Source organism: Microcebus murinus, chromosome 9 (genome assembly GCF_040939455.1).
Source record: "Microcebus murinus isolate Inina chromosome 9, M.murinus_Inina_mat1.0, whole genome shotgun sequence".
Classification (NCBI taxonomy): domain Eukaryota; kingdom Metazoa; phylum Chordata; class Mammalia; order Primates; family Cheirogaleidae; genus Microcebus; species Microcebus murinus.
This window is the reverse complement of record NC_134112.1, coordinates 7,333,424-7,354,314: the sequence shown is the minus strand read 5'-3', so window position 1 is coordinate 7,354,314 and position 20,891 is coordinate 7,333,424. Positions and strand designations below refer to the sequence as shown.

The 20,891-nt window shown below is 41.6% G+C and overlaps 1 protein-coding gene and 1 long non-coding RNA gene across 2 annotated transcripts in view; one reads left to right on the top strand and one right to left on the bottom strand.

Annotated features, from left to right (window-relative positions):
• Positions 1 to 5,141: 5,141 nt before the first annotated feature.
• ABCA13 (ATP binding cassette subfamily A member 13) overlaps positions 5,142 to 20,891 on the top strand; it is a 470,652-nt gene continuing 454,902 nt past the window's right edge. Inside the window, 1 exon segment of the mRNA XM_020289932.2 lies at positions 5,142 to 5,221. Coding sequence (XP_020145521.2) covers positions 5,153 to 5,221 — 69 coding nt within the window. The 5' untranslated portion in view covers positions 5,142 to 5,152.
• LOC142872889 (uncharacterized) overlaps positions 5,148 to 20,891 on the bottom strand; it is a 65,670-nt gene continuing 49,926 nt past the window's right edge. Inside the window, exons 2-3 of the long non-coding RNA XR_012920973.1 lie at positions 6,745 to 6,814; positions 5,148 to 5,262 (exon numbers count right to left, since the gene is read on the bottom strand). This is a non-coding gene — a long non-coding RNA (uncharacterized LOC142872889). The remainder of the gene's footprint in view (positions 5,263 to 6,744; positions 6,815 to 20,891) is intronic.

Below are 20,891 nucleotides of genomic sequence, written 5' to 3'. Positions count from 1 at the left end.
GTACCCACCATGCGGGAGAGACCTCAGTTCAAAGTGCCTCTCTCCCAGGGCAGTGGCTTAGGAGCCTTGCGCAGGTGGTATTTTAACCTTAAGCCACAGACCTACGCAGTGACAGGACAAAGGAGAGAGCAGTTTCAGTCTTTTAAAAGGCGGGAAAGTGTGGGAAGACAGTAAAATCTGTTCCCAGAGTCCTTTGGTGCCTGCTGGTACCTTCTGTGGGCCAACAATCAAGTGCTGGCTCCAGAGAGGAAGGCTTTATGTCCTACTACTAGGTAAATAGAGGCAGAGACAGTGTTCCCTTGTGTTTTCAGTGTCTTTAACTTAACAGCGCTCAATATTTTGGGGAGAAAAATTTTGTTTTCCTTCACAGGGCAGGAGGTGGAATCGCTACAACTCCAGGTGATCTGTGGGAGCTGGGGCCCTGCTAGGGGGGAGGGGAGGGGGGAGGGGAGAGGGGAGAGGGGGGAAGAGTGGAGGGTGGGAGGAGCAGAGGGAACTCCCATCAAGGACTCTGCCACACCAGCCACATTAACTGAGACGTGCCCACTTATCATTGGCTCAGCAGGGATGTTTGTCTACACTCGCGAAACACTCCACCACATGCTCTTTGCTCAGGGGCTTTGCATGTGTGGGGGTCCAGGGGAAGGAAGAGAGTGGGTAGAGCAGGAGCTACACTAGCTTCCCAGTTCACAGTCTCCCTGCAGGGGCCGGCGCGTCCTCACAGTGAGCGGGACCTGGGGAGTCAGTGATCAGCACGTGAGATAAGTGTGTGAGCCACTGGCGAGAAGACATCCCCCTGGCTCTTCTAAAGAGGACTTTAGTGGCTACTGTCCAGTTTTTTTTTTTTTTTTTTTTTTTTTTTTGAGACAGAGTCTCCCTTTGTTGTCCAGGCTAGAGTGAGTGCCATGGCGTCAGCCTAGCTCACAGCAACCTCAAACTCCTGGGCTCGAGCGATCCTTCTGCCTCAGCCTCCCGAGTAGCTGGGACTACAGGCATGCGCCACCATGCCCGGCTAATTTTTTATATATATATCAATTGGCCAATTAATTTCTTTCTATTTATAGTAGAGACGGGGTCTCGCTCTTGCTCAGGCTGGTTTTGAACTCCTGACCTTGAGCAATCCGCCCGCCTCGGCCTCCCAAGAGCTAGGATTACAGGCGTGAGCCACAGCGCCCGGCCTACTGTCCGGTTTTCATGAGAGTGATGATGTGGCAGTTTACAAAGTGGCTAAGACAAAATAAAGAACAGGACAATTCCAAAATGCAGATCCACGCAGCAGCGCCATTCGCTCAGGTTATTTTGAGCTTGGCCAAATGACTGAGAGGAGATGAGTGGCGAAATTTAATTAAAAATAATATATTGAAGGGAAATTCATATGACATAAGATCAACATATTGCAGTGAACAATTCAATGGCATTCAGTACATTCACAATGTTGTGTAGCCACTACTGCTGTTTAGTTTCAAAACTATCTCCATCATTCCAAATTAACACCCCATATCCACTAAACAATTTATCCCCATCTCCCTCCTCTGCAGCCCCTGGTAACCACCAGTCTGCTTTCTGCCCATGGATTTGTCTGTTCTGGACATTTCATGGAAATGAATCGTGTAATATGTGAGCGTTAGAGTCTGGCTTCTTTCACTTAGCACAGCTCTCCATCGATCCGTCCACGGCGTAGCATGCGTATTTCATACTTTCGTATCACTGAATAATGTTCCAGTGCTTTTATAGACTCTATTTTTTTTATCCATTCATTCATGGGTGGACAATTGTGTTGTTTCCACCTTTTAGCTATTGTGAATAGTGTTGCTGTAAACATTAAGTACATGTACTTCTTTGAGTCCCTGTTTTTGATTCTTCTGAGTATATATCTAGGAGTAGAATTGCAGGGTTATGTGACAATGCTATGTTTAACTAAAATTTACTTTTCTGAATCTTGGAAACTGCTCTGGCTAGTGATCCCATACCAATTGCTACAACTGTAATGTGAATACTAGGCTCTTGGCATTTCTGATGGCTAGTTTCATGTGTCAATTCGATTGGGCCGCAGGATGCCCAGGTATGTGGTCAAACGTGACTCTGGGTATGTCTGTGAGGGTGTTTTGGATGCGATTAAGATTTGAATTGGCAGACTGATTTTAGCAGGTTGCCCCCCACCATGTGGGTGGGCCTCATCCAGTCAGCTGAAAGCCTGCATAGAAGAAAAACGCTGATCCTCTCCCCAGTAAGAGAATTCTTCCTGCCTGATGGCCTTTGAACTGAGACCTCAGCTTTTTTCCTGCCTTCGGACTCAACTGAAACGTTGGCCCTCCGTGGATCTCGAGCCTGCTGGCCCTTAGATGGCACTGTTGGCTCTGTGGGTTCTCAGGCTCTGACTGGGGCTACACTTGTCTCCAACTTGCTGACTCGTACTGCAGACCTTGGGGCCTGCCCAGTTCCATAATTACCTGTGCCGATTCCTTGGAGTAAATCTCTTTATACGTATAAATATGATATGCATATGGTTCCATTTCTCTGGAGAACCCCAACACAGACTTTGGTACTGAGAGTGATTCTAGAGAAAGAGAATCTTAAGGATAAATTTTCTGGGATTGAATTTCTAATCCGATTAGATTTAAAGATGCTAATGACTCTGGTTCCAGCAGTAAAGAGAACACTGAGAGCCCATGGCATGATCTGGCAATAGAGATGCGCAAAACATCACGATTGGATACTCCTAATCAAACACTTTTAGGAAGCAAGGGCCTGGGTCATTGTGTATTCAATGCTTTACAGCATTTTTGTCACGACAGTGAGGATAAGGAGATTGGCTGGCCACTCCTAATGTTTCTGGACAAAGTGGAGAAAGCGTGAGCTCCGGGTCCGATTCCGGCTGATGTGCGGCATCGTGTCACGGAAGCGCTACGCGTGCCCTGACAGACACCCTCATCGCCTGTAGCAGAGCTGAGGTTGCTGAAAATCAAACTGAGAACATCACCTGCACCTCGCGGAACTGAGTGCGAGCTGAACTCCCACCTTGCTGTCACAGTGAGGACATGGGTGGGAGGGGCAGATTCTGAAAGTCCGATGGGGATGAGCTGGAGGGCCCTGATGGGGCAGGGACACTGCGCCCCTACATTCTGATGAGGCTTCTTTGCCAGTGGAGTAGGCCTCCCGAGCCCCAGTGGAAGTGGCCTCTGAGGGGACGAACCCTGCATCGCCCGAGGAAATAACAGCCTGCCCTGAGGCAGCTGCCGTGAAGACCTGGCTGCTTCTCCTCAGGACGCACCCCGCCATTCCTGTTTTATTCAGGACCCATGACTAGACTCAAGTCCCAGCAGCACCCAAAGGTGAGGCAGCTCAGGGAGTCAGGAAGGACTCTGATAATTTGGTTGGTCGATTGAAACACACACCCAAAGATGGCAGTATTCTGGGGGTTTCTGTGAGAGCGATTTTGTCTGAGAGGAACATTTCAGCTGGAGGGCTGAGCAGAGCAGACTGCCCTCTGTAGAACAAAAAGGCTGACCCTCCCCTGAGTAAGTGAATTCTTCCCGTGGTGACCTTCAAACTGGGACGCTGGCGTTTCCTTCTGCCTTCAGACCTGGATGGAAACACAGCTCCTCCCGCTCTTGAGCCTGCTGGGCTTTGCACGGAAACTACACCGTTGCCTCCTGTTCCCAGGTCTTTGGATTTGGACAAGATCTACATCATTGGCTCTTTTTTTTATCTCCAACTTGTTGACTCACCCCGCAGATCTTGGGGCTTGCCTACCTCCATGATTGTGTGGGCCAATTCCTTGTAATCAGCCAATCGATCACTTATTGGCTCTATTTCTCTGAAAACCCTGACTAACAGCACTCTTCCATGGAAGCAATGGATGAAATAATGGCTACGCCCCTGGGATGATGCCAGCATAGAAACATAAAATCTGGGTGCTATGAAAATAGCACGGGAAGACCCATGGCTGGGGGCTTTTCCTTATTCTGGATTTTTAAAAGAACATGACAGTTACCAGTGATATAAGGTGTTCTAAGTGTTATCTGCAACGAGAACCATGGTGGCTATAGTTAGACGAACCCAACAGGACTTTGAGGAGGGACAGGCCAAGGGAGGACATTGTGTAGGGGTCAGGCCAACCCACTTATGGATGCTGGACCTCATCCTGCCAGGGAATGGCCTTCATGCCAGTGCTGCCAATTATGTAACAATAAGATAAAATTGATGTCCTTTTAAAAAGTAAGTTTACAGAATAATTAAACCCATTTCTTTGCCAAAGCCTGTGTTCCCTGTTTCTTGTTGCAAAAGCCATTTATGGAACATTCGCAGCTTGTGCAAATTGCTTTATGAAATTGAAGACCACAAGATAGGGTTGCCTGACATCCTTCTGACCACAACTGGGGGCAACAGGAACTTGGGGAGCCTGGCCTCCAGGAAAATGGAGCAACCAGTCGCCTGGCTGAATCCATGTTGCCAGTTAAAAAGTACAAGCGTGCAAGGATCAAACAGGATGTGGAGGTAACCCACAGGCCCCTTGCTAAGTCCTGCTGTGTCTGTGCCTGCTGTCTTCTGAAACACAGATCCTGACCTTTTGGGGCAAATGGGCGAAGGAGAAGTGTGAAGTGTGGCTGCAATAGCAGAACGGACCTGAGACACCCATCCCCAACCCACCCAGACATCAACACTGCTTCTGTCTCCTTCTCTTCCAGTTCTCTGCCATGGGATCACCAAACTGGAAACATTTTGACAAATTAGTACGATAGCTGCTGTGTCAGGAGAGAGGAGGAATGATTCCATCCAGTTAACATGGAGGGAAAAGGGAGGCAAATGGTAAATGTGAGCATCACTTCTCGTGTGCATCCGTTGTGTGGGTTTTGGAGAGGGTGGGTGCACTCTGTGTGCATGCCCGGGAAAGGCCCCGAAGGCAGCTTCCTGTAACCCAACCCTCCCGGGACCTTCCCTGGAGCAGCTAGTGAAAAGATAAGATTTCTCAGCAGATGCAAAACAAGAGGGGACATTTGATGCTTGCTTTATTCAGTCACCAGTAATCTCTCTTGCATCACTCACTTTTGTTAGAATTGACTAATAGGCAGCATGCCTTCGCTTGAGCCCAGCAGATATAAGCGCCGTCCTTACAGGCTGGCTTCCTGACCGACGACAGGGAGTGGCGGGCATGGGGCGCTATGGGCGCCAGTTCCGAGTCCTGCTCTGGAAGAATTGGCTCTGCAGACTCAGGCATCCGGTGAGTGCTTGCCTTGGTTTTCCACAGGGTTCCAGTGAGGTCTATAGAGAGAGATCAGGGTGGTTCTTGTACCTCCTAGAAGGCACAAATGTCCACACTGCAGGGAATTGGGGGAGGTTGGATTATGTTAGATCAGAACCTGCCCTAAGGGCCAAAGTAGCGGAACTCTAATAATCAGCATGAAATCAAGGGTGTAGAATCTTGTCAGAAAAGCTCTAAAATAAAATGTGGAATTTGAACTATAATTTGTGTTTTGAGCATTTGTTATAAAAACTGAACAGCAAAGGCTCTGGTTTAAGGGACAAGGCGTCAGATACATTTAAAGCGTAAATAGAGTATCACAGGTACTGACTCAAAGCCTGGGGCTACAATGTGCATAGAATTGGGCATGACACACCTACTAAGTAATATTCTGTAACGTCGTATCTTGAGTGTTAATTCACATCGTTTTAGAACTGAATTCAAATTAGAACAGCAAGATTTTCCTAAGCAAATTAGAATTGCTCAAACCAAACTCATGGGAATACTTAATACATATCCCATAAGTGTATGTTTTAATGAAATAAAAATTGATTACTTATTGTTATGATTAACCATCCTTTATTCCTGATGCCACTAGACAAACATTAACACCTGTAAATATCATATTAAGAAGAAACATATCTGCAGTAATGTATAGACATTATTTCTGATTTTAAGGTCTATACTTAATATATGGGGTTTTTCTCTGCTGGCAAATTCTTCTGTTTGAAGAAATTCAGTAATTGACATTGCATTACATTTTGCTGAATCCTTATAGCCCAAATATTCTTTCTCTCTTTCTCAAAGTAAATGTTAAAGGAGATGCTTTGTTTTTCATGTGATGTTCAGGACTAACACAATCTCAGTTCAAAATTCGTACGAAAGTTTTAAGGTCAGGAATGAACGAGTGAGACACTCTTCATTGATTGTCAGTGCTTTGGTGTCTGTGTGGGTGGCTTTGTATTTATGGGCAGCATATTTCATGGCCTTGTAAGTTTGTTTTGGAGAGCTAAGCTTATTTTCCCATGAAAGAATGTCACAAGTGGAAGTCGGCTCCCCAGGCACTGTTCTTTCTGCTAGCTTCATGCACATCAACTCATTTAAACCTCAAGACAGTTCAGTGACTGTCTGACCCTCATTATTAGACACTTGAGTTGTTTAAAATTTTCACTAGTCTTATTGCTGCTAAGGTAAATAGCCTCATCAGAAATATTTTGTTCATTTATGTATATGATGACCACTTATTTAAAATGGTAACTCCTGCACCCCACCCTTCTTTGCCTTATTTTTCTCTTTAGTACTTATCATCTTGTAACACATCGCAAATGTACTTATTTGTTAATTGCCTCTGGATCCTACATTAGCAAGATTTGTGAGAACTGGGCATTTTCCCAAATTCGTTCACCACCGTATTCCCTGTACACAGAACAGTGCCTGGCATACGATAGATGCTCAATAAATATTGTTGAATGAGTAAAGGAAGGAAGGAATAAAGTACTTACTGCACTTCTGCTCTGTGCAAGTAGTGGACAAGCAAGCCAAATCCGTGCCCTGCCCTCAGGGAGCTATAGTCTGTTCAGAGAAAAGCAACAAAATATGTGATTAAATATTTAATGAACCCACTCCTGGGGATATCCTAGAGATGTCCCTGCGCAAATGAGGAGTGATGTTTGTACAAGGTCATTCATCACAGCACTGCTTATAACAGCACGCGAGTGGTTTGTGAGTGGAACTTGGGGACACCTGTCTGGGTCCGCGCCACAGCTCTGCCACTTGCTGGTTTACTTGTTCAGGCAATTTCTTAACTTGGTTTTCCTCCCTGTGAAATGAGATTGTGTGCAAAGACTAAATGATTAAATGTGTGTAATGTGCTGGCCGCAGTGCCTGGCACTCCTAAGTCAGAGCTGTTTTCTTATCTGGCCACAGTGCTAGAGGTGGCAGAGATGGGGCCTCGGACATCTGTGGCATGCAAACCGTGGGCTCTGGGGAGGGGGACTCAAGGGCGACTCTAGGTTTCTGGCTTGCACATTTGGGTTAGAATAGAACTCCGGGGGCATGCAATGCGAATATGTTTACATCTCTTAATGCTATTGCAGTGGAAATATTGAGGTCAGGCCCCTGTGGGTGAATGTCTTTGAACTGACCTATTTTTCACAGCTTCCTCCCATTCTCCAGTGATGATCTGTAAATTCTTTTTTTTATTCACTATGAAAATGGGATGTTGGCACATACTATGGGATAACCAAACTAACTGAATGAATAAAAGGTCTCCAATAAATGTTTATTTAGTATATGAGAATCAGAGACTATCTGTAAGATGAAGGAAGCTTGTCTGTATGTACATTTACTTAAAAAATCCCTTCATTTTATTACATTTTATGATTATAGTTCCTTTAAAATCATTTTATTATGAATTCAAACAGTGAAAAAATTAAAAAAAATAGTATAATGGATGAATAATATCCATCATACTTAATACCCAGCCTTATAGATAGTTAAAATTCTACTGTTCTTGGAAAAAAAATAGTTTAAATAGAAGCATATTATCACAACTATTTTAATACTACTTATTTTTTCCTTTGATTTTATTTATTGTACAAACAACACTATAACAAAAAGGAAAAAAATTTAAAATCACCTAAAATTCCATTATCTTAATTCATCTGCTACAGGACATGGCTGGTCCTCTGGCCCTGCTCAGACCCTTCTGATGGCACATCCAGCACAGGCTGCAGGACCTGGTGGTGACAGTGGCTGAAGCCTGCCAGCCATTTTTCAGCCCCTAGATGGCTGTCATGGTGGTGGTCAGCCCTGCTTTCCTGGCTGTGCTAGGACCTAACAGAAGTTACAAACGGAGCTTGGCTGCAGTCAGAAGTGGAGCCTGGGAGTGGCGAGCGGTGCCCTGCTGGCCAGTATGCTTTCTGCTCTGCCTCCTAGCGCTGACCTCCCAGGGCAGCTCCACACACAGCCCCACTCAGCTGCAAACTGGGCACTGTTGGCAGTGAGAGCCAAGGGGCCCTCGGGGCACCGTGGGGGCCCTTGACCTATTCAGGGTTTGCAGTCATTACACGGAAGTGGCGTGTTTCCTGTGATCAGGCCACCTGAGACCTACAGGGCCGCTTCTCTGCCTCTGGCTGGAGCTGTGTTGTAGTGCAGATGCCGACGGCCTTGGGACAGCTTGAAGCGCTGACCCGAGGGCTCTTTAACAAAGTTGGAGCATAACTCAACTTCCATGTGGTTAGATAAGAGGGCAAAGTTGATGATCTTCCTACTCATCATTAAATCTGGAGCCTGTGGGATCCTGGGGCTGGCCTGGGCTGCCCTGGTGTCGGCCTCACCCTGCCCTGGCCCCTGGGAGGAAACTCTAAGGCCACTCAGCATCATTCAGGTGTGCCTCAGTTTACTCAGAGCAGTGATCTAGGAAAAGCAGTTCAGAAATCTAATTAATGAAAAGCATTAATTTGTGTCTTTATAACACAGAGCTGACACATGCTATCTCCATTCATAATCATGGTATCAGCAGTGTCTTTTCTTTAATTTTGATTGACCTTAATTTGCTTCTGATCCTTTAATTTTAGCTTCATTTTCCTCCTGCCTTCTTTCTCAAAGTACTAGTGGTAAACAACCAAACATAAACACAACTTTGAAGGGCAATGAGGGGACTCCTTGTATAGAGAAAGTGCCTCATTCTGGGGTTGGCTTTTTGTGGCAGGAAAGCATCCTTTTTGTTGTGCATCATCTCCTGAGCTGAAGAAAGTAGGACTGCCCAGTCTTCTAAAGGTAGGGAACACTGATTGGATTTCAAAAACGGGCATCCAATTTCCCATTTACCAATTTGATGGTCAGGGTGAAAGAAAAAAATTTCTCCTATGTTGCTCTGTTGCTGAAATTGTTAACAGCATTTTGGAGAGAAAATTACTAGATTGTCATAAGGCTAGATCCGGAAGATTTTATTTAGGCTGGTGGCTTTATGTGGCTTCTATGAAAAACAAAAAACCAAAAACACCCCCGAGGACCTCCTCCCTTCCCAGAGGCGCTTCCTCCCTGCGTGGGCACGTGGGTCTCCTTGGGTAGGGCTGGGCCCGCGGTGCAGCTATTCACTTTGGCCCAGCCAGGCCTGGGTCTTCCAATTACGAGACAGGCTTAAACAAAAACAAAACAGAACAAAAAGCAAACCTTATATTCACAATAACTTGAGAGAGCAGAGGCAAAGGCACCTCAAGGCTGTTTTATGATTATATAAGAGGAGAAGGCTGTTTGTTTACTGGGGAACTGGTCAGACTGAAAAGCACGTTCATTTGGTCACCTCGGGACTCTGCGCGCCCCTTTCAAGCAGACCTCTGTCTGAGGCCAGCTCTGCCTTCTCCACCCTGTGTGTCGCTCCTCTCTCCCTGCATCACACCCGCTGGGGATATTTTCTTCTTCAGCTGCCTGCTGTCGGCTAAGCCAGGGGGCTCACCCGAGGGATGCCGCCAAGCCTGGTCTGGACCTGGGCCGTGGGCTGTCCCGTGTCAGACATTCCGGCTACCCCAACGTGCCTGGCCAGCACCTGCCATCCTTCAGGTCTGAATCTGGAGCTGCTAGGAGACTGAATCTCTGCATCCTAGCGCCCCCTGTTGCTGTTCCTTAGGGATGAGCGGGGAGCGGCCAGGAGGCGTGGTGCCCTGTCCCAGACCAACAGAACCCTGGCTGAGCGGCTGCTACGAAAGACCCAAGTGGGAGTTACGGTCGTGTGTGCTGGGATCCCGGTGGGTCCTGGGCGCACAGGCTCTCCCCTCTTCTTCTGTCACAGCAGCCAAGCCAGACAGTGTCAGAGTGCCCTCTCTCTCCCAGCATGATCCTGGACCAGGATCCTAGTCTTATTCTGTCCTCCCACACTCCTGTGTGACAGAACTTCTTATTCCCACTCCACAGATGCAGGAAACTGAGGCCAGGGAGAGGAATGACTTGCCCAGGCCCATTAGATGCAGAGCTCTTGCCCTCCGCAGAACCCATGGCACTCCTGCCTGGTTCCGTGAGTGAGCAGCACTGAAGAAACACCCTGAATTTATTTGGTGAAGACTGGAGTGGGTGAACCTGGACAAAATGCCACCAAACAACGAGCATTAGGAAACTCTGTCTTGCACATGCTAGAGCTGGATTTGGTCATCTCCACACGGTTAAGCTTCAGGAACTACTGGCATCCTTACAACAGGACAGACTTGGCTGCTGTCTCTAGCACGGCCTTGAACTCTGTGTCCACAGCACATACTGGCATGGGCGGTGTAAGTCCCAAATTCCAGGCCGAGTTGAGGCACCGGCCTCGGCACTTCTGTTGTGGGGCATCCTGGTTTCCAGTGGTGTCTTGATTATCCTAACGTGCTACTCTTTCGATAGGTCATGCCATATTAAACATTACCTCCTTGCTGGGCATACTCTTAATAATCTTAGGATAAATTCTAAGGAGCTCCATGGCTGAGAGGGAACTCAGATTACTTTCCATCTCTAAGGTTCATGCCATTTGCTGGCTGCTGCTCTCAGCAGGAACATGCAGTTCAAGTAATGCCAATCGATGCGCCCAGTGTTGTACTGTCCTTGGCCCTGTGGGTTCTTTGCTTGCAAATCTAGTCCACGTACCATGGTCTATTAAAGTTTACCTAATTTTCTATTTTGAAGAGTTAGTGTAAGAATGAAATTTTTTCACATATATTTTTTCTTATATGAATTGTCCATAAAATTCTTTTCCAATTGTGTAATTAGAGTGATTACATGTATGACAAGTATTTCTTGGGTTAATTATCTTTTATATGTTTTCTACTCTTTATTGCTCAGATTTAATTTGTATATCTTATTATCTTTTCATTTCTTTTTTTTCTTTTTTTTTTTTTTTTTTTTTTGAGACAGAGTCTCACTTTGTTGTCCAGGCTAGAGTGAGTGCCGCGGCGTCAGCCTAGCTCACAGCAACCTCAAACTCCTGGGCTCAAGCGATCCTCCTGCCTCAGCCTCCCGAGTAGCTGGGACTACAGGCATGCGCCACCATGCCCGGCTAATTTTTTATATATATCAGTTGGCCAATTAATTTCTTTCTATTTATAGTAGAGATGGGGTCTCACTCTTGCTCAGGCTGGTTTTGAACTCCTGACCTTGAGCAATCCGCCCACCTCGGCCTCCCAAGAGCTAGGATTACAGGCGTGAGCCACAGCGCCCGGCCTCTTTTCATTTCTTGAACTATATTTTTTATAATTTTAAAACTGTTGAAATTATACTTCATTTATAGGTTTGATCAATGCTCTGTTCTCTTCTAGTGTTTCTAGAATTAACTTTCTTTCATTTCCTTAGAATATACTTTTCAGTATTATGTAAGATTTTAATTTATCTTTTTTTAAAAAAAATCCAAATTCAGGGGGCCTAATGCCATTGTTGAATCACTCTTTCTTACCTCCTTGTACTGAAAATATTATCTTATCATATATTTTGAAACAAAGTAGCATCTATTTTTGACTTCCCATGCTATTGTATTGATCTACATTTCTTCTTTGTCACCAATTTTATTTTTTAAAGCATTGATACTTTATTATATGTGCTAATATTTTGTAGGAGTAGATTCTTTTTCCTTCAGAATTGTCTTTGTTTTTGGAATATATTTACTCACCAATTATACTTCAGAACCATTTTGACTTAAAAGAATTAGTCCAGTTTGCACTTTGGGTAGATTTGCATGCAATGTAAGCAGGAACTTGGGAAGAGAGGGTCCTCTCAGCCCACCTCTTCCCTGTCCCCTTGGAGCCATGGTGGATGGGTGACTTGAGGGTCCCTGTGGATAGAGCTCTCCACATCCCAGACACTCACCTCCTGCCCAGTATCCCTTTGGCTGTAGCCTTCCACGGACCTACTGGACTCAGCCACGACAGAGAAGACATTACCTGCTCAGTCACTAGTTCAAACATCCCAACCCTGATCACAGCAATTGGGGCTTTAAAAAATTTCAAGAGACATATATATTTAACTTCATTTAAGAAAAAAGTAACAATTGTTATGTATTTCATTGAATACAATGTATCAATACCCCAATGATTGCTGCGTAGTTTCTAAATTAATTTTTTGCAGTAGAAACAATGTTGAAATAACATTTTTTGTACATATTTTGGACAGTTTCCCAGTTGTTTTCTTATGAAAAATCCATTGAATGGGAATCTTTATGTTGAAGAGTAGGCACATTTCACAATTTTAAAATGTATTTCTTACTTGACTTACAGGAAGCTTGTACCAACACACTTCTCCTTCCAGTGTTCATATTTCGTTTGCTTGTGTCCTTTGAATCTTTGAGGGAAGAAATTATTCCTCATTCATCTTTACAATGTCAAAGTCTCTAGTTCAATGTTTGATGGAGTAAGTGTTAAATAAAGGCTTAATGAGTGAATGTTGAAAGAAAAACCATTATTTTTCAATAGAAAGCGAAGAAGTAATCCAAAAATAAAAAATAAAAAAGAGGGAAAGAAGAAAATGTTTGCTCATTTGTTTCTCTCAGTATTCAACTAACTAAAAGGTTTGCAAAGAGTTCACTTGGGGAGGGATTTTTTTTACCTTTTTTTCTTTCAGAATATTACTGGAGTACACACATTTTGGTTACATAATTTGCTTTTGTACAGTTTGAGTCAAAGTTATAAGTGTGCCTTTCACTCGGTTACTGTGCATTGTACCCACTAGGCATGAGTCAGGAGGGAGCTTTGGACTTTGCTGGAGAGAACTTTGGAAGCCCCAGCACCTAACTGCAAAGGATCTAGGCGGATCAACTGTAACTCTAGTTGCTATTCAGTATTTGACTGTCTTTAGCTTTGGCTCATGCTTTGTTTGAACCCATTGTGCGAACACTGGGGCTGTCTTTCCTTGCAGGGCTTAACAAGAAGGGCCTCAAACTATGTCTGGGAAAATCCCCTTTCCTGAGGGGTTGGCATCTAGAGGCCGTGAGCACCCCAGAGAGACACAATAGAATTTCATGCTTACTGCAAAACCCTTTATTTCCAAGGACAAGGGCAACAGACTAATTATATGTTTTACTTCAGCTTCCTTGATATTCTACACTTACGGTGTTTTCCACTTCTCTCAGCCAATGGGATCTTGTGGCTGGCCCCTCTCTGAAGGGTGTCTTCCCTTCTCAATTCCTTTACAATTTTAGTTTTTGTACTGAAGCATTTTATTCTTTGTGGTTTTCAGTTGCAACCAAAACCACATGCTGTCTGAGCCAATCTTCCCAGTGGAGGATTTAAAATGAATTTAAACTCAGTCTAGAGGATTCTTATTGAATCTGCAGGCCTGAGCTTCCGTCCGGGTTCTGTCACAAATTAGTTCAAGGACACTGGGAAGAATAATTATCTTCACAGTGTCTAGCATGTAAAAATATTACCTGTCTCACCGTTTGTCGTGGGGATTAAGTAATGGGTGAACATGACCCTGTTAGGGCTCCAAGGCTATACAAATGAGCTACCTGAGGACAGGGCTTGGGCCTCTTGATGGCAGCAGCCCAGGAGAACCTCACGGGGGATGTGTGAGGCTCCGCTTCATGCACTTCACAAGTACATCCATCCCACACTCTCAGGAGGGACTCGCCATGTTTGCTACTGCTCTTCCCCTAGGCCCGTGACAGTGCCTGCCATGGTACACACTTCCTAACCAATGGTGAATGAATGAGCGAGTCACTTATTTTTATTGCTCTAGTACACCACAATTTATTGATCTGTTTTCCAACTGATGGATTTTGCATAACTGCCAATTTTGTTTTTCATTCACAAATAACACTGTTGTGAACACTCTTGAGCATTCCTCTTGGTTCATGTGTGTTACACCTTCTCAGCTACTACATATTCTGCTGAACCATATGCTTTTATAGGTTTAAACCAGTCTAATATGAATAAATGAACATGGTTCAACCTATTACATAGTTGTTGAATTACTGGGTTATAGAATTTGCACATCTTCAGGTTACTGATATTGTCGAATTGCTTTCCAAAGTTCTTGGTGCTCCATATGATCTGTGGCCCTGGATTTTGTCAGACTTTGCTTTTTCCCAAATTGGTGGATATAAAATGGTCTCTCATTGGGGTTTAATTTCTGTCTGCTTGAGTACTACTGAAACTGAGGCCTTATAAGGCGTTTGTATTTCACTCTTGTCTGCTCATGCCCTCTGTTTCCTGCCGTGCTGCCTTTCTCTCATGGCTCCCAGCCGTGTGCAAGCAGCCCGGGGCCATGCTGTCAGTTCTGTGCATGGAGACAGTCTTCACCCCTGCGCCTCTGGCTGCTCCTTCCACTCCTCAGACGGCTTTTCTGAAGAGCACAGATTTTTAATTTTAAAGTAGCTTAATTTCCCTTTGTGGTTTATGGTTTTTGTGTCTTATATAAACATAAGCAAAACATAAATAAGGTACTCTATGTTTTCTTATAAATATTTTTATGGATTTTTAAAAAATATATTTAGAGTTTTGTATGTGATGGTGGTAAAGATCTAATCCATCCCTGTCTGTCCCCAACCCGACTCTCAGAATAACCAATTATGTGGCACAATTTGCTGAATGACAAGTTGCCGTCCCTTTGATCTCGCAACCACGTTTTCTTATATATTGAGTTTCCAGGTATACACAGCTCTGTGTCTAGGCTGTCTGTGCTGCTCCCCAGGTTAGTTTGCTGATTGTGGAACTATTAATAATAGTACAGTGTTTTAATTACTATTATTTTATAGAAAGCTTTGGTAGGTAAGACAAGTTTTTTCAACCTGCTGATGAAAACTGTCTTGGATATTTTTGACCTTTGTTCTCCCAAATACAATCTAGAATCAGCTAATTAAGTATGACAAGAACAGCAAAATCAAAACACAACAAAACAAACAAAAATCTGCTGGAATTCCATTAGAATTGCATTGAGTCTATACATCAATCTGGGTGGAATTAACATCTTTATGATTTTGAGTTTTTTTATGCATTAACAATGTTTATCTGTTCATTTATTTAGGTTCTCTTTGGTATCTTTCAGCAAAGTTTTATCATTTTCTTCATGAAATAATCGCACACACTTTACTTACTTTTCCCCCCTTAAGTGCTTTATATTTTTCATTGTAAATTCTTATTTAAAGGATACGTTTTCTTACTAATTCTTGCTGTTGTAGAGAATTGTTGTGAGACAGATATTGGATTCTTCTGTGAATATAAGTTTGGAATTTTCTTTCTGTAGTAGACTACTATTTAGTACAGTACTATCATAGTACAGTACTATCGTTGCTCTATATATTTTGAGACTATTTTCTTAAATATATACATGCATAAAATTATTACATATTTTTGTTGTATCAGTCTTTTTATATACAGTGATCCTCTATACAACAACATTCCTTATCTTAAAATATTTGTCTGATATTAACATAGCTAATTTGTTTAACATTTACCTACTATATCTTTTCCATCTCTTTACTTTCAACCACTCTGTGTCCTTATATTTTAGTCTTATATATTCTAAATGGCATATGGCATTTTTTTCTATAAAATCTAGCTTGAAAATCCTTGTCTTTCAAATAGTGAGTTTAATCCAAGCATTATTTGAAATTAAAGCATATTATTTGAAAGTTTTTAAAATGTAGGTCTGTTGTTGGATAATTTAGTTTCTGACTAACTGAAAAATTTTTTACCCAATTCTTAAAAAATCATTTTTCTGGGTATACAAGTCTAGATTAACAGAATTTCTCTCAGTGGTCTAAAGATATTTTACTGTCATCTGGCTTCTTGCTTTTGATGTGTCTTTGATAATTCTAATTATTCCTTTGAGGTAGTGTGTGTTTCTTTCTTGAAGTACTATTGAGATCTTCTCTAAATAAACCTTTCACTACACCATGTTTTAGTGTGAATTTATCTTTTCTAGTAAATGTATTTTCTTTATGAATTTGTGTCTTTTATATGTTACAAAAAGTTTTCAGCAATTAGTTATTTAAATATTGCCCCATCCGGGTTTCTTTCCATTCCCCTTCAATCTTACATTTAAAGACTCAGCTCCTGACCTTTTTTTTAAATTTATTTTTTTGGTCAGTCTCCTCCCCTTAGTTCTTTGGAATTTTTTTTTTTTTTTTTTTTTACTTCTAGTAAGACCAGCAATATAACAAAAACTACATTGTCTTGGCAGGCGTGGCCCTGTTGTTTCTAGTCACTGTACTGCTGGGAACAGAAGTGATGTTAATCGATTTTTAATTTTGTCCCATTTTCATCTGGTCTGGATTTCACTGTCAAGTTCCCCCCCCCCCTCAGTGTTTACAGTTAACATGTTATCTGTGTTCTTCCATCCTTGAGAATATATGTATATTGCTTTTTGTTTAAGGGCCATTTTGGTTGGGTAGCTTTTAAAAATCATACCTTCTTCCTTTTAGAACTTTGTAAATATTGATGCATTGGGTATCTAACATTGAGTGTTTTAAGACATGTTTGAGGATAGCCTGATTTTTCTCCTTCTTGTTAGTTATTACTATTTTTTCTGTCTAGATATCTGCAATATTTTTACTTTATCTTTGAAATTCAATAGCTTAGTTTAACTATGGCTTTTTTTTTCTTTCTGAAATACAGTATACTGACTCTTTCAGTCTTCTTCTTCTCTATGTTAAGGGAAATTCTCCTGTGTTATATATTTGCCCATATTTTTTGTTCCATTCACGGGGATTCTCTATTTCAGGGATGACAATTATACTTATGTTGTGTAGTATTTATTTTTCAAATATATTAGCTTTCATTTCTTAATATTTTTGCCTTTAAAAATGTTTTAAAAATATCACTGTTGTTATTTCACACTGTTTCTTTGTTTCAGAAATTTAAATTTCACTAGTGTGTATATTCTTTTTATGGTTCATAAATCATTTAGAATTCCACAGTGACGACTTGACTTTTTGTTGTCGTTATTTTTTCCTTAGATCCACAACCACTCTTTTCATTTATTTATCATTTTTTTGAACTTTTATTTCTGAATGTTTGCTCTTGTTAAATTGTTCTTAATAATAAATCAATTGCAAAGAAATTTTTCATTTTCTTTGAGTTGTTTCTTTTCTAGTCATGCTCTGTGACTTTCTTTTACTTGCTTTTTTGTTTGTTTGTTTCAGTATATTTAGACAGCTGCTACACTCTCTCTTTTCATCTGACTCATACTTGGGCAGCTCAGCCCAGGTACTATGTTTGTTCTTGACTCTCGTTTCAATAAGTCTTGGAATAGTCTGATTTCCCCTTTAGTCTCCAGTGTGATCTCTGAGCTCATCCTGTATGCTCCAGGTTTCTGTAGCAGGAGAAAACGGCCCAGATGATATTGGAGAAGTGGGAGGGGAATCATCTGAGTTGAGATGCAAACTTCATGAGACTAGTTGGGCTCTGTGCTCTCTTTCGACATTTTGACAAGCCTGTTTTGTACCTGGCTTGCTCCACCTAGTTGGGGATATTGTTCCCCAACTTTGAATTCTTTTTGCATTTCAGTGTGTAGCCCTGGAGAGCTTCCCAACAGAGTCAGCCTCACTGTTCACTTCTCGTTCCATTTGATCACTCCCAGCAGCAGTGTCCCACCTCCTCTGTTAGAAGAAGAAGATAGGGAGACTCCTTTGGGGTGTTTGTCCCCAAAGATGTGGATATTGGGGAAAGTCACCAGGATCCTGAGGGTGCATCATTATGGCTTTAGAGATGCTGGGCTGATTGAGGCCTGAGCCATGGCGATCTTGTCTTATCTGCTCTAAAAGCTTGTTACTTGACTTATTTTATGTTTTTGTATTAGGCAAAGACAAATATTTCCCTCTTTTCTCTTTCCTCCGTAATTTTGTCTGGGAGAAGAAAAAGTCTGTGAAAAAGTTTCAGTACATGACTTTGTTTTACCGGGGTGTACATTTCCCATGTATGTGTTGCTAAGGCCTCCCCAAATGCCACTGTGTCTCAGCTGTGCTGAAGGAACCACAGGAAGGTTTATATTCACCCTCAGGCTACAGTGTGAGAGGCATGGGGAATGGGACAGGGACCTGGTCATCCAGGAAAGCCGGGTGAGAGGTGTGTGGGGACGAGAAGCTCAGGGTGTGGGACTGAGCACGGCCACCCTCTCCTGGGAGAGCCTCCCTCCCAGCAGAGCAGAGGGCTCATGGTTGTTTGGAAGGGAGGCTACTGTTTTCTAAGCACTGATAGGTTTACCAGATGAGTATTTTTCTTGAGAGCAGAGCCCAGGACAGCATCTACTTGTGTGCCTTTGGACAGCACGAGTACTAGTTTTTGCTCAGGTCAGTTGCTGGTGGTAAGATGCCCACACCGGAGGGCCTGGCGTGTGGGAGACACGGCAAAGCTCTAACATTAACCAGAAAGCATTCCACTTAACAGGGGTAACATTAACAACGTTAAGGAAGATTTGAGGATAATAATGACACGCAAGAATGGAAAACATGATATAAAAATGTGATGAGAAAGGGAAGGCTGCTTCTGCAGCCCTGCAGAGAAATAGTCTCATGAAAGGAGGCGATTCACTCACTCACAATGGACAATGACACAGCAGAACTGGCTGTCTGGAGACTTTTCTCTTGAATGAAGTAGTTTCAAATCTGAAACAATGAAAGATTTTTCCTATTGTCTTTTTAAGAAAGTTCAGTGACTAGCTTGTAAATAAAAAACTCTGAGATATTGTGGATTTTTTTTTTTTTTTGCTTTTTGTTTGTAGGTTTAATTGGAGTTCTATTTTTATTTCAAGATCCTCAGAGAAATTTCTCAATGGTACGATGTAGGGTTTTATTTTTTTACCAATGTTATTTCCATTTGAAACTAGAGATTTGTCTTTGATTTAAAGACTAGACTGATAAATATCTGGAATTTTAGAGTTGCCACTGACTATTATAATTTGGCTCTGATGGGGTCCTTTAAATTATATTGCCTTTGTGTATGGAAAAAAATTCAGGTACAATAAATAAAAAAATTGACAAATTGATTACATAAAAGATTTATACAATAAAAAGACAAAAAAATGGGGAAAATATTCATAATACTTTAAGCCAAGAAAGGGCTTAATTCTTTAATTAAAAAAATAGAAAATGATGGTTTATAAGTCAGTTAAAAGAAAAGAACAATTTAATTGAAAAATAGGCACCTGAAAGAACAGGGAGTTAAGGGAGAAGGAATTATTACATACTTAATTTATGAAAAACACTTGATCTTAATAATTAAATAAATTTATTGTTATATTTTTTATATTAGCTTGACAAAAAATTAAAAGTTTGTTAATCCCAGGTACTACTGAGAGTGTTATTGGACTGAATGATGATTAACATGTTTGGCTTTTATAAATGTACCTGTGAAGTAACATTGCTAAATGGGATTACTGAGCCAAAATGTCTAACATTTTTAATGTGGATTTTTAATTTAGATAGATATAACAAAACACCCTCATTACAAAAGTCAAACATGGAAAGGAGACTCATGATATCACTGGCCCCAAATAGAAAACCATGCATATTTCCATAACTAGAAAATTGGTTAAATAAATTAAATCCTACAGTAGAACATTATGTAGTCTTTTAAAGCAGTTAGGCACATCTAGAAGTGCTCATATGAAAAACTGTTTCTAAAAACATTAGTTATGATTATATATGTTTTTTATAAGTGAACTCTTAAGATAATTTATGTGTTGGGAGAGTAGTTGTAATCTTTCTGTACTTTCAAAATTTCCTAACCATGCATATGCTTATTTATTTATTTATAATATCAAAAGTTGTTAGACAAATAAGTCTTGGGTCTATAAACCATTATCTGTTTTCTTTATAGCTCTGTCTTAAAAATAGCTATCATATGTTATTAAAAATGAAAAAGAATAAAAAATTATTTATTCTTCTTTATGGTATCAAGTTATTGTTTAATATGAGGTACATTCTAAATTTTGCTAGTTTATGTTCACCCAGAATTAATTATTGAATCTTTCCCCACCACCTCCCTACCCCAATACTCCAATAAGTTATTAATTGTTACAGAGAATGACCAAAACGACTTAAATGAACTACAATCTCCTGAGTGTCCTCGTCCTTTCTTTCTAGTTTAATTAGAACCCTTGAACCAGGGGGTGCCCTCCCACAGACATTTTCTCTATCAGAATGTGTGATATTGGGTTTCAGCACTTTCTCAGAAAACTTTTTATCATGATGCACTTTTTGGCACAAGAAATACTTCCTCATGGACGATTTCAAAGAGAGTGCTTTCTTTTCTTCTTTAATTACACCAGGGATTGAAACACTGATTTCCACCTGTGTTTTGTCTTGATGGATTCAGGCCACTCACCTGTTCACATTTAGATCTGCTTACAGGGAAGGATTAGGACAGTGGGGTATGACCACAGCAGTGTAAGGACTAAAGGAGCAAATGCTACCAGAAGTTCACTTTAGTTCAAAGCACTATAACTGTGAGTCTGAAACAGTAAGACATCCTCTGCAGTGTTTGACTGAACATCCTCAACTTGAAGATTTTTAGGTTTTTGTGTGTGCATTTATTCAATACCTTGCCTGTTTTGTGTCTGGCTATAAACTTTCATTTTTGTAAATGGATATCACCTGAAGTGAATAGAAGATTATCTACCATAAAAACAAGTGAAGAATGATAACAATAAAAATAATTTTATGATAATCAAGGCTTTTGTACATTTAATTTTT